Raw genomic sequence first — 14,119 nt, 5'->3', positions numbered from 1 at the left:
CATTAGAACACTCTATACTATTTTTACAACTTTTCTGTAAATCTAAACTTATTACAAAATAAAAAGTTTACTCAAAAAGTGAAGGGGAAAAAAATGCCACGGCTTTTGCAGCATAAAACAATAAAAGTAGTTCTAAACCACTTCACGGACATAAATATTAATATCATTTCTTTACAGCAGGGATCTATTATACCCCTATTGTGAAAGTAATATTTTCTCTACATAACAACAAGTAGAATTTCAAGAATGAAAATTTCACCAAATCTGATTTTCCTGGATATACATACTAAAACACTCAAGTGAACAAATCACTAAACAATGTATTTCTAATTTAATAATTATATATGAAATGAATTATTAATATATCATATGCTTTTTACAAAGTGTACGTACCTGAAAATTATGCAGTATTCTGTAGCCAAAATATTTACAAGTTTGTTTTAATGCTCTCTGTTCATTGCTATGACAACATTCAGTTGTAATACTGAGGACACAGGAAGTATACTGTATGTCTACCTTAACCACTGTAGTTTTAAGTCAAATAGTTATTTATTGGGAGAAAGAGCAAAACTTTCTTTGCCTCAGAGTAAAAAGCCACTGAATTGTCATCTATAAAAACTTTCTTTTCTTAAAGGTTGGGGAGAAATATAATTTAATGTTATAAAAAGATATTTTGCCCTAAATAAAAACCTCATTTATCTATAGAAAAAGTGTGTAAATTCTGTTAAACAGTACATAAAACTCAATATTTTTAAGGCTAAATAATGTGAATATCTTTTAAACACATTTCCACCTGCCACTAGTTCCCCATCCTCCGGAAGACCATTGTTTGTTAAACTGAAAGGGGAAAGATCCTGCTTAGAAAAAAAATAATAATCATAAGAGAGAGATAGGCATGTAAGACAGAAATGAAGCATTGATCAGTGTACAAGAATGAGCACAAAACTTCCTGAAATGATGGGAAACCTGATGATAGGGTGCCTACATAATTAGGGGCATTAAATTGGGTACAAAATTAGGCAGTACAAATCCTTTATTTTCAGTTGAACTAGACAATCACTCGAACTCTACGGGAAAAAAGAAAAACATCTACTTTCTTTCTTCTATTTCAGTGCTTAAAATGGAATAGCTAAAAAACTTAAAGCTGGAAGGATTTGTTCCCCCAAAGATGTAAAGATAACCCAAGGTGATTTATTAAGGGTTTTTCAACATTCACACAGAGTTCAGGGTAAAATGAGCATAATGTAAATCAACTTATTGTTTGGGCCCTTTCAAATTAGTTGCCAAGAGAGGAGTGAAAACTTGATAAGTAGGCTCCAGTTTCTGTGTGTTGATTTAGAAATCTTAACGCTGAGCAAGCTTAATTCATTTAAAGGAAGAAATGTAAAGGGACAAAATGTAAACAACGAAAATGCTATGCAATGAAGCACTAAAGTGAATAGGAGTATAAAGGATTTTCTTTAAAAAACAAAACAATAAAGAGTTCCATTGTGCCTTTAAATTATAATTTTAGAGAGTTCTTTAAGTTAAGGGTCTGATTTTCCTTTTGGTATCAAAATGTCATGACCCATTTACAATATCCAAACTGTTGATGCTATTTTTTTATTCGGGCTTGGAGGGAAATTAAATAGAAATTGAAATCTCTAAGAATTCAGTCCACACTTTCTATTAGGCAGGTGGCTATTTTGAGTGAAGCAGCCAAAGCATTTTTCCTTTTAGCTTTCCTGCATGGTAAGTCAGTTTCTGAACTGCAAATTAGATACCTTCAGAACACTAATGATCAAATCTTATGCCTGCAGCAACTTCAGGTCCGGATTCTTCTCAAGAATCAAGCCAAAAAGCGCTATTTCACTAAAAGAAGTGAAGATAGTTGGCCAGGCTAAATCCGGGCATTTGGACATAAATCCCAGGTGGCTCATCTGCCTTTTTCCAGGAAAATGCAGCCCCAGCTTTCATCAGTGTGTGCATTGTCTTGATAAAAATGCATATTTAATCATCAAAGCTAAGTATTCTTTTTACCTCAAAAATAAGATCCTTTAGTACTGATTTTTAAAGTATTCTTAAATCACTTAAAAACTACGAATGAAAAAAATGACGCCACAGATTTGTAGGGGCAACAAAGGTGAGTAGGGAAGAACTAGATCATCTGCATAGAGATTTGAAAGACACTTGTGGCTTACTTGCGAAGCTTCATTTAGCATTGAGCGTAGGAGAGAAATTCTGTTCCTGATGACAGCGCAGTGGGAATTCCCACTCCAACAACCCATGAAATGTTACTGCATAATTATTCACCTTCTGAGGCCCATTACGACTTATCAGCAGAGAGAGAAATTTAATTTAAACTCACCCCTCTGTGCTAAAGAATGACTGGGACATGAGATCAAAGCGCGAAGCTCTGTCCTCCAGTGGTTTGCAACACCTAGGCACAATAGGGTGAGAGAACTCGGCATTCCAGTGCTTCCCGGCTTTCCGGACCCCGGAGAGAGGGGGTGGGGGTGGGGCTCACAACGCCGGCTGGCTTGAGGGAGGAGAGTGTTGGCGGCTCCGGAGGTGGACGTGTCAATTATATCCTGGAGCTCCGGGAGGCCTGATTGCTTCTACTGGCGGCTGCAGGGCCTTCGCAAGCGAGGAGAGTCGACTCCCTTCCTTCCCCACTATAGGGGGTTGGGGTCAGTGGAGCCCGTGGGTTAGCCACAGGGTGCGGGGGGGGGCGGGCGGGGCATGGCTGCAGCCCTGTCACGCGCAGGTGTGCAGCTCTGAGAGTTCCTTCAATATAAGTGCGGGAGAAGATAATGTGTTGCAGTCCCATCACAGGATGCTTTAAATGCATGTAGATCGTGCGTGTCTAACTATCCATAAAAGCCAAATCCTTGGCATATCTCGAGAATACAAAGTGGAACTCACAGATCCAAACCTGTGCGATGAGCTTCCAAGACCAGAAGGCCTAAGACCTTAGAGGCGCCTAAAGGAATCAGGGGGTGGGGGTGGGGAAAGGTTTACCAGGAGCCGGCTCCTTTCTTCAGGCAGCCCGGGGAGATGCAGGTACATTCTCCGAATAAAGACCTTTAAAGCGAGCAGGACGCTCTTCTGCGAGGGGTTGCTCTATCTAGATCTCCTTTCAAATATCACCATAATAGGGGCCTTCAGAATGTTGCTAGCACTTCCCAAAGACCCCGTGCCCAAAGAGTCGGGAGAGAAGAGTGCTGGGAAGGAAGCCCACGAGAGGTTGTTGGATTTGGGGTGCAATGCAGTAGAGTTCTGTTCAACAGGTTCAGTGATTCTCTATCTGTATCCATTCACCTATCCATCACATTTTTTCTTAAGATAGTCACTTAGGGTAGCTAAACTTTTTTGATTTCTGAAACTAAAAAGGGCAAACAGTTTTCACAGCCAGTCACACTTAATTGTGCCTTCTTTATGACAACAGTGTGGGGAAAGGTGCTCAAATTCCTCCACTCGAGTCTGGCAACCCCATGAGGAAATGACAAGAATAACTCTTGCCACCTATGGAGGACGCTGCACTTTGTCGGACGCCGCTGGGGAGAGGAGGCGGGTGCGAGTGAACACAAAGCAGTTTGGCCAAGAAAGAGCACAGGAGGTGAAGAAGGGCAGGCAGCCGTGGGCCAGGACAGAGAGACAGCTAAATAAATTCGGGAAGAAGGATCTGAGTCTGTCCGCGCCGCAGCAGGCTCCGGTGGCACCTGCAGGCCCGGCCCCCCGGGACAGGGTGGGACGGAGGCCCGGGGCTCCGAGGCGCTAGGATGGCAAAGGGCAGCGGCGGGTACTGGGAAACTGCAGAGCAAGCGAGGGAGGGAAAAGAAGGGAGGGAAATCCCTCACCCTGTCCGGCCCGAGCGTCTTTGGAGAGCCCAGAGGTGAGAGCGGGGCGGGGGGAGGCACCCGACGGCGATTCCCCCCGTGGGTTCGCCCAAGGTCAGAGCCCCGGGACTGACTGGAGCGGGCTGGGTCGGCGTAGCCCGCGCAGGGCGCGCTGCAGAACGGGCTCAGGGCACAGGGTGGCGCTCGCTGTCCGTGCAGCCGGCGGGGCTGCGGCGCCTTTGTGTGCGGTGGGCGCGGCGCCGGGCTGCTTCGGCCGGCAGTCCGAGGGGAGCGGCGGCCCGGGATCTGGGTCTGGGCTGACAGGGAGATCCCAGACCACCGCCCCACTCTTCGCTGCTACCCACGGGCGGAACCTGTGGCTCGACAGCTCGGAACCCTCCCCGGAAGGTCCCCAGGGTCTTTCTCAAAGCACCTGGCACGTCGAGGAGCTGGGAAGAGGAAAGCGGAGGGTAGCGTTTAGAAAGGCCAGGAAATCCTCCCGGGGCTAAAACCTCCCGTGAATTCATTCCAAAAGAGAACGAGGGGAGCTTTGCGCAGTCCGGACCTCGGCTCGGCGCCCTGCGAGAGAAGCAGAGGTTGCTGCCAACGTTCCCTCCCAGCAGCACGAAGTTAGCGCCTGAGAAGCAAATTTGAGGAATGGGCTTAAAAAGCAGTAGCCCTGGGCCCGGCGCGGTGGTTCACTCCAGTAATCCCAGCACTTTGGAAGGCCGAGTGCGGGCGGATCACCAGAGGTCAGGAGTTCCTGACCAGTCTGGCCAACATGGTGAAACCCGCGTCTCTACTAAAAATGCAACAGTTAGCTCGGCGTGGTGGCGGGCGCCTGCAATCCCAGCTACTCGGGAGGCTGAGGCAGGAGCATCGCTTGAACCCGGGAGGCGAAAGTTTCCGTGATGCGAGATTGCGCCATTGCACTCCAGCCTGGATGACAAGAGCGGGGGCTGGGGGTGGGGGGTAGGGAGAGCCTCCCAGGTAGATGGTCTTTCAAGAACGACACTAGAATGCCAGGAAAAGCGGCAGCTTGTAGCGGGGCTTTATTCCTAGTTCTAGGTAACCTCAAGCCCTCCCCGCTGTCCCTTGAGCTCTTGCAGCCCCGACTGTTCGTTAGGGACCAAAGCAAAATGTATAAGGCTGCTTCCTCACCGCCAAGAGACTCGCAGAAATTTAAATTAAATTAAACAGGCGCCGAGGGACCAGGGAAAATAGATCCCCCCTCTCCTGAGCTGCAGCAAATCAACATTTCTGCTCACTGGGAGAGCAGCGAATCTACAGACATGGCCACTGACGCGCATCCCCTTAAACCGCAGCGGCTAGGGTCCAGGATAGCAAGGAATTAGCGGCTTTCCTCTAATGCGGAAGCAGGAATAAATAGGGAGAAAATTCTGAATCTTATTTTTAAAATAACATCAACAATTGTATATTGAGCAGTCTTCAAAAGATTCTACCCAGAACCAAAGCCCTGACTTTAAAATGGGTACAGCATCACTCTCTTTCGATTCCTTACTTTAACACCATTTTCTTAAAATATAGACACAGAATTGATCTGCTGGGCCATTTTTTAAAAAGGAAGGAGACTGGGAGGTAGGGAGGGAAGGAGGGAGGGAGGAAGGGAGGAAGGAAGGAGGCAACTGTAGAAACCATACTTTTAAAGAGAGACAGAAGGATAAAGACATTGGTAATATCTGGGGTTCACTTAGGAGTGTAAAGAGAAATAATGCCTGTTTGGACAGAGCAACAAAAATCAGTAGTAAACTGAACAACCACAGTTTATTCAAAATACCTGCATCAAATCAATCCCTTTTTGAGACTGTTGGTACAAAACATTGAGCAAAATTTTTAAATTCTCATGATATATCTTTACCATCTTAGGCAACCAGAGAATAATAAAATCCATACTTTTTTCCTCCTTTACCAGCCAAAAAGATCATCTAACCTTTGAGCTAATCCTCTACAATAAAATATTTATTTAAAAAAAATTCCTCTACAAGCCTTTAGTAGCATTCCATTTAATAATCTCACCAAAAGATCCATGAAGGAGATGAAAATGATGGCAAAATTATCGATCTGCCTATTTAGAAATCCAATCTCATCGCCTGCTTGTCTTTAAATTTTAATCTCAGCATTCTCTAACCAAAGGAAGCCCAGTTGGGAAGTTATGCCAAGATTGGGGTAGGAGCAGGCGGAAGGAAGGCAAAGTCATTCAGGAGCTTTTTCCAGCATCAGTTGTTCTGAGAGGAAGTCATCACATTGGTTTAAATTAAGTTTCTCGCATAAAATATTTCAGTTGATAATCCAGCCTCAACAAATTACGGTCACATTTCTCAGTGAAAGAGGTCATCCACAAAGAGAGACGATGAGGAAGGAGCCAGAAAAGGAGAAAGCAGGATAGGGAAGAAACGTTCAAGTTTATAGAAGAGATGAGGTAGGAAATGCAAAAATGGTTGGGTTGGCAGACCTTTCCCGTCTCTGGAGGGTGGGCTGATATATGCTGGCCTGACCTCCAGGTCAACAACTAGTTTAACTCTATCTTGATCTGCCAGACTGAAAGCTTGTCCCTTGGTTCAAAGTGAGACCTGGCCTTTGACTTCACTTGAGTGAGCCTCCAGCTACTGTTAGGAGGTGCTTTATCAAGGACAAAGCAGGAAAAATAAATCACAATTTTGTACTCCATCTTCTGTTTTCCCAAAAGAGGATACTCATCCTTAAAAAGAGAACCCTGCCCACTCTGCAGAAAATTAAGCTAGAAATACTGTTCAATTACCACCAAAATAAACTAAGCAAAGCTAGAAGGGTAAGGAGCCAGAAGGAAAAAAGTGAAAGTTTGCACGTCTGTACAGAAGAAAAAAAATGTCCCCCATAAACCACCCCAAAGAAATCTTCTTCCAGACAATATTTGTCCTTGTCATAACCCACCTCTTAAATCAATGTGGATTCTGCATGTAATGCAACTGATATTATAAATGTACCAAAGCAGCTTTCCTCTTACCTGCCACTACATTTAACTCCTTCAGAACCGCTCTTTCCGAATCCCTCAGCACTGCAACTTTCAATAAAAAAGAAACAACACTTAAACTGTGTTCTGCTTGTTTTTCCTAGGAAGAAAGTGACAGAAAGAGACTATTTTACTTTTAAAACCATTATTTAAAACTATAGTATACCAAGGAATCAGAGCTAACTTGTTTGTCTAAAACCATAGAGACTGGAGGCCTCAAATACCTGTATAGACAGCAGGATTAAGGGTGTCACCTACTTGGACACGAGCTGCATTATTCTAAAACATCTTTTATCCCTAATTGTTTTTTCATCTGAATTTGCAATGTTCATGCACTTTGCATTTTCACTTGTTATCGATGCATTATAATTACCATATATAGATTTCAATGGAAAATTTTCAGTTCAAGTTGTATACCAAGACTATACTTAGGGTGGGGAGATTGCAAACAGAAAGAAAGAAGCTAAACTTGTAAGAATCTGAACACACTAACTTTTTATTCAATTTGATTCAAAATAATATTAATCTAATAGTGAAATAGTGATATAACATCAATCAACATTTAAAGTATTTTATGTTTCAAAGTATGGCTCAAGGAATACCCATTGCTTAAATGCACTTAGACATAACAAGACAATATTTTTTATTGGCATCATTGACACCTATGAACAATAGCCTAGTAAATAGATTAAGGTTTAACCTTTCCTTTCTTTGGTGGCTGTTTAGAGACTTTAAAAGAACAGATAACTCATTTCAACAGGAATCTACTACTGATATTTACCTCTACATAATCTTTAGCTAAGCATGGAATGCCAAAAAAAAGCTTTTGTTAGTTTGACCTCCTCCACCTCCTAACAACAAAAGTTATCCCCAAACCCATGTTTTTACTTTAGATGTACTGATCTTCCAATGTAAGGCTTGGCCTTTTAAATACTAAATGCAATCAACGGCCAACAACCAGACTCCTGGAGACTGAGAAGGAAACAGAATGGTGAAATTTCTTTGAATTGTGACTTAGTACAATTTTTAAGAGGTCAGTAAATCCTGATGCTATGAGCTAAATCTACTGGTAAATAATTAATTACATTCCTTAGACACTATAATCTTTATCTTGGTATACAGAGAAAACACAGCTTTGCCAAATAGATCTTTCCATCTAACATCTTAAAGGTAATTATTTAAATATTACCACAAACAGGGTTATATTTTGTTTAAATTAGACAATTAACTGAAGATAAAATGCACATGTCCATAGTTTAAAAAGGGGAAAAAATACAAATTAACTGGCCTAGTCTTTTATCTGAGTTTATTAATACCATTTAAAATATTACAAATAAATCAATTACATTTCATGCATTTAAAATGCAAATCTAAAATGTTCCAGAGAAAGGCTTTTCATTTCAATGTGAAATATCCAAATTATTTCAACATTACAATGAGCAATTAGTTTGCAGAATCTGCAAACATTTAAATGTAGTGTCAGAAATATTTATTAACAGTTAACAATATTACCTTCAGGAAATACACAAAGGCCAAAGTTAGTCGAGTTTCACTTGGACAATTTAATACATGGGTTTTGGCTGACCCACTTATTATGAAATATAGGAGAACTCTCACTTACTATGCCTGAACTGCCAGCAAATGCAAATAAGTACATGCTCCATTAAATTAAATGTCATCCAACATTTATCAAATATTGTCTTAGATACAGCTTGATACCTATCTAAATTCATATTCAAGCAAAACTAGGCCCCGAAAGTGCGTTTGTGGCTCTGCACCTCCAGAAGTGAGTTCAAAAAACCTGCAGCTCATCAGAACTGCAACAATAACTCTTAATATTTTCTTGTGACAAAAAAAAAAAATCAAGTTTACTTCAATATATTTTCAAATATTTACTGGAAGTAATGTACAAGAAAAATACAAAATCGTCTCCTGGACAACTGCACCTCACACCCTTATACTGGTGGAGTTATATTAATTGGTAACTAATCTAGAACGATTCTCCAGTTGTACAAACCATTAGGTTCAGATATATTTTACAAAGGTTCTTTTTTATTTTCCTATTTTCTCTCTTTTGGCATTTAAACTACAACCTCGTCTGAAATAAACGATAGCTTCTTCACTTGTTTGTTAAGTTTAAATCACACACAAAAAGTTTAACCCTACGATATTCAATAAATTGCGAGAATTTACAGAAATGGGCACTATACAAATTGACGGCAGGACAAACAAAAAAAGATTCAGAGGTTTATGTTTGGGAGTGGTGAAAAAACGAGGTAGAAAAGGACAAACACGGAGATAGTTAATCTGGTCTCACCGGAAAAGAGTATTTTTGCATAAGAAAAAAACACCTACCCTCACCCCCGCCTCCACCCCATAAGTTAAGTTAATGCGTTCAAAATAACTTTGGGATCAATATTAGCAGTTTCGAGAGAAAGACTTGCTCACCGCTAGAGGAAAAAAACTATTACAGAAGGGAAACCAAGGGGAAGGTTACTATTTTTCCCTTAGTTTTTTTAAAAAAATGCTATAAAGATGAAAGAAAGCTGCTGCAGCGATTCGACAAGACTGCCCTTTGCAGAAACTTGCATCAGTTCCACCTCAGGGAACAAAGAAAAAGAGGCAGAACTGACATTGGGAGACCTAATCTCTGCAAGCTGTGGGTCTCGGTGCTGCCAAAAAGGCACCCCCACCAAGCTCCGACAGCCTGCGCAGCGCGCCCGGCGATTCCCAGCGGCCCGGCAGCGTGCTCCGAAGCAGAGCTGCCCAGGACAGCGGCTATGGAACCAAGTCGGCGGCTGCCTGGGCGGCGCTGTTCTACCCAGGCTTCTAGTCTCACCCTCCCCTCTGCTCCGGCTCAGGCTTACTCAGCCCAGCCACTCCCGCCGGGGCTGAGGCCCGCGGTCTCCCAGGCACTGGATTCGTCCAGCTCTACCTCCAGCGGCCTCTTCCCTCTAAAAGTTATGAGCGTCACAACCTGAGGGTGACGCGGGAGAGAACGAGGAGGGGAGAACGTGAACTAAAGGCCCACCGAGGCGAGGGTTACGGCTGCACCGGGCTCAGGCAGCGTTACCCGTGGAGAGGGAAAGCCAGGGCCCGGGACAGCCATGCGTGTTACTTACATGTCCATATCCCCTTTACAAAGGCAAGTCACAGAAGGAAGGGGAGGGGCAGACACAGAGAGACAGACAGCGAGTCGGATGCAATAGGGAGAGGCTGAAGTTGAAGCCGGGACCTACAGGGCCCAAGAGGACGCGATGGGAGGAGGTCTGGGAGAGGGGCGGGCGCAGGGTGGGCGTCACTCTAGGCCGTTGCGATGCCCGGGCTCGGGGGGCTGCAGCAGCTCCGGGGAGTGGCAGGGCGGGCTGCCCGCCGCGCTGTGCTCGCTGTCGGTGTCGCTGCCCTTCTTGCCGCCGCTGCCGGAGCCCGCCGAGCCGCCGCCGCCGCCGCTGTGCGTCTTCACGTGTTTGCTGAGGTGGTCGCTGCGCATGAAGCGCTTGTTGCAAACCGGGCAGGCGAAGCGCTTCTCGCCGGTGTGGGTCCGCAGGTGCCGCTGCAGCTCGTCGGAGCGCGTGAAGCGCTTGCCACAGAAGAGCCAGTTGCACACGAAGGGCCGCTCGCCCGTGTGCCAGCGCAGGTGCGCCTTGAGGTGCGAAGTCTTGCCGTACACCTTGCCGCAGCCTGGTATGTGGCAGCTGTGCAGGCCCTTGCGCCTCAGGCTCGCCCCAGCAGGGCCCAGCCGCTCTGCCTCCTGGCAGTTGGGGCAGTCGCAGGTGGCGCGGCCGGAGTAGCGGCGAGTTGAGGAGCGCGGGGAGCCCCCCAGCGGCGCCGAAGGCCCAGCGCTCAGCATGGAGCCCCCTGCGCCGGCCAGCGGCGACGGGGCAGAGTCCGGGTAGGAGCCCGGCAGCACTGGCTTGAAGCCGTCCATGAGGTGCTGCCCAGCGGGGCTGAGCAGGTGCGAGGAGGCGCCGCTGCTGAAGGCCGAGTGACTCAGGCCCGAGTAATCCGAGTTGTAGCCTCCCAGCGGCGAGTGCAGCGAGGTTTGGAGCCCCCCGGCGGCGGGGTGCAGCGAGCCGGGCAGCGCGGCCGCGCCGTTCGGGTTCTGAACGTCGATCCAGCCGGCGCCCACGTCCCACCAGCTGGAGGCGCCGGCCGAGCCCACCTCTCCCGCAGCACCCAGGCCTGGGTGTGAGGGCTTGAACCACGACTCGTACGGGTGCGCCATGCCCACCCGCGGGTAGATGCCCTGCAGCCCGTCCACAGAGGTGTGCACCTTGGAGATGAACACCGGCTGGTGGGAGCCGTCCTGCGAGTGCGCAGAGGAGCCGCCGCCGCCGCCGCCGCCCCCGCCGCCGCTGCCCCCGGAGACGCCGGGGGCCTGGAAAACAGAGTAGTCGTTGGCGAAAGGCGAGCTGGAGGCTGCAGCGGCGGCGGCGGCGGCGGCCGCCGCGGCGCTGCTGGAAGTGAGGGAGAAGGCGCTGGAGCCAGGCGAGCCGCCGCAACTGAATGAGTCGGACACCAGGGCCGCGGCAGCAGCAGCTGCTGCAGCGGCCGCCGCAGCCGCCGAGGACGAGCCGCCGTTCCTGGAGGCCCCCGACACGCCAAAGCTTGAGAGACTGGAACCCACTACGTTGCAGCTGCCGGAAGAAGAGGACGAGGAGCGTTTCCAGGGGTGGAAGCCTTTGCCGAAGGAAGAAGAGCTATCCGAGAGGGAGGAGGGAGACGGGGTAGGGCTGCCGATCTTATTACAGGTAGCAGCAAGCATGGCCAGAGGAGTTGATCCCAACCTCGGTTCTTCCTGAGAGGAGGAGAGGAGGAGTGGGGGAGGGGAGGTAGGCAAAGGGCCGGTGGGGGAGGAAAGGAAGAAACGTGCATCAGTAATCCGGTAGCCTCCAAAGCGCCCCACTGCACCCCATCTCTCGCTGCGGCGCGCCACCAACTCACCTGGCACCCCCAACAGCCCCGGCGCCCGGCCGCTTCCTACTCTACAGGAGGGGACAAGTTTGGCTGCCGCGGTCTGATTCGGGAGCAAAGCACCACGCTAAAGAGTTTGACAAGTATTCTCACCTAAAACAACACGTTCTCGCACACAAGGCCCCAGACACTTTGAAACAAACAAGCAAAAAGTCCAGATTGGAGAGGAAGGAAGTTTTCTTTGCCGAGAAGCCTGGGGGAAAACCATTGGACTGCTTTTAAGAGCGCTTCCCCTGTAATCCTGAGAGCTTTGTAAATCCTGTTCCGGTCCCCAGAAACCCATCCTGGATTGTTTCTCCCAGGCCAAAAGAGGTCAAACTGTAGGGCTCACTCTTTCGTCCTGCTTTTTCTTTCTTTTTTAAAAAGCGTATCTACAATAGTAAAAACGAGACGAGTTCAACGTACCTGTGAGACAAGGCGGGCTGCAAAATTTTTTTTTTAAGGGTTAGGGGAAGAATCTGCACTTTGCCCAGAAGGAAAAACTTGCTCTCTTTACCCCCGAAATCGTCGCCTGTAAAATGTGCTGGGCGCAGGTCTCCCGGGCAGGGAGCAGCCAGGCGCTGCGCGGTGGCTTGTCTAAATGCCCTTCGAACGTTTTCCTGCGCTGAAAAAAAGTGACTCTGCCCCCTTCTCCCCCTTTTTCTTTTCTCCAAACTGACTTGTATTTAAAGAAAAAAAAAAAAAAAAGCTCTCAATAGAGAGACTGATAGCCCGTGGCCTGGCCCGGGAGACTTTAACCCCCTCCAATCGGCAATAAAAGGAAGCTAATTAAACCAGCAAGAGAAAAACCTGAGACTCACCCCTAGAAGTGAAGTTGCCATCACACAAAAGTGCCCTCCTCCTCTCAGAGGATCTTTTTTATATTGATAAATCAGAGGCAGTGTTTTTTTTAGAGGTGTGCAATACAATGATCAGTTCCGCCCATTCCACCACAATTGTAGCTCCCTCTCCGGCTTTGAAGTGCCGCGGAGGCGCAGCCAGCCAATCTGCAGCCTCGCCGGGCCGCGCCGCGCGCGCGCCGTGAGGTCATCGGCGCCGCCGCGGGCAGCCGCTGTGAAGGGGGGAGTAGGAGCGGAGGGGGCGGGGGCGAAGGCGGGGGCGGCTGCGTGTGTTACAAAGCGCAAAGCGCGCGCGTGTGTGTGTGTAACAATGTAACTGTGTGAGTGTGACCAAGCGGAGGAGAGAACAGTGCGGAGACGGGAGGAAGGGGGGATGTGGGTGTGATACTGTAACTGACAGTGTGGTAAGAGGTGGGAGTGGAGAAAGTGCAGAAAAAGGAGGGTTGTGTGACAGGGTTACTGAGTGTGCGACAAAGCGGGGTAGAGGGACAGAGCAGTTAAATGTTAAGGGGAAGGGTGTGAGTTTACCGTACTGTAGCTGTGAGTCTGAGAAAACTAGGGAGGGAAGAGGGACCGTGCAGTAAAGTGGATGGGGGGGAGTGAATGTTCTTGGTGTTCGGGAGAAGGAGGGGTGTGAACATGTGCTTGTGCTAGAGAGAAGAGGGAGGGTGTGTGTGCGCTTGTGTTGTGTGCGCGCACCAAAGCTGGTGGTGGGGAATGGGAACAATGCAATAAAGTGTGTGTTTGTAAGAGAGACCGTCGAGCTGAAGAGGGGAACTAAGTTGACGGAGGCTTAGTGAATAATACTCACAAACGCTGCCCCCGTCGCCGACTTCCTCTGGCTCCTTGTACCTAAAATCTTGACTGATTTTTTTTTCTTAACTTCGTAAACACCGTCACGACATTTTAAAAGAAGACCTTGATACCCACCTTTTCTTTCCCGGCGTTCCAACGAAATAGAAGGTTGGGAGGCTCAGGGGTATTTTTAGGGATGCGTTTGGGGCATGTGGATGCGCGCCTGCGCGTCCGAGAGTTGTTTCTTTGATGCTTGGCCTTTTTTTTTTTTTTTTTTTTTTTTTCCCTGAGGTGGAATTCTGCTTTAGAAGTGCACGTCGCACTCTAGGGGAGGAAGTGTGTTTGTCCCGTGGTGCCGAGTAAATTTCAATACAAAAGGATTAGATAGAGGAGGGAGCAGCGAGGGTTGTTTTTTCCTTGAGTGAAAATTTTAAGTGCGTTTTTCGGAATTTAGAAAATTTCACAGAAAATCCCACTGCCTCTTTCTGATAAAAGAATCAGGACTTTGATTGAAATCTATGGGTTCTATTCATCTAAGAATAGAGATGAGCTTTTGAAAAATCTTGGACCACATTTGTCCAGGCGTCAGTGTCTAATGGCGATTGGGCCAGATATCTATCTATGAGTGTATGTGCATGTTAATAGATACACTTAGTTCAAATTCGGTGGGTTTTAGTCATTTA

At 47.2% G+C, this 14,119-nt stretch overlaps 1 protein-coding gene across 1 annotated transcript; it reads right to left on the bottom strand.

Annotated features, from left to right (window-relative positions):
• Nucleotides 1-7,300: 7,300 nt before the first annotated feature.
• On the bottom strand, nt 7,301-12,771 carry SP8 (Sp8 transcription factor). The gene is made up of 2 exons (XM_032287026.1): nt 12,603-12,771; nt 7,301-11,626 (listed from the first exon to the last, which is right to left on the bottom strand). The coding sequence occupies exons 1-2, from the start codon at nt 12,621-12,623 to the stop codon at nt 10,127-10,129; spliced, it is 1,521 nt and encodes a 506-aa protein (XP_032142917.1). The 5' UTR covers nt 12,624-12,771; the 3' UTR covers nt 7,301-10,126.
• Nucleotides 12,772-14,119: the final 1,348 nt, after the last annotated feature.

This window comes from Sapajus apella, unplaced genomic scaffold (assembly GCF_009761245.1).
Source record: "Sapajus apella isolate SASKATOON/1434 unplaced genomic scaffold, GSC_monkey_1.0 scaffold19, whole genome shotgun sequence".
Taxonomy (NCBI): domain Eukaryota; kingdom Metazoa; phylum Chordata; class Mammalia; order Primates; family Cebidae; genus Sapajus; species Sapajus apella.
The sequence above is the reverse complement of the archived record's forward strand: the minus strand, read 5'-3'. Positions and strand labels throughout refer to the sequence as shown.

Bases quoted from the DNA above. Each gene is read 5' to 3' on its own strand.
- SP8 (XM_032287026.1), bottom strand. From the start codon at position 12,623: ATGGCAACTTCACTTCTAGGG. The intron at 11,627-12,602 runs GTGAGTCTCAGG...TCCTCCTCTCAG, and splicing joins TGGCAACTTCACTTCTAGGG to GAAGAACCGAGGTTGGGATC.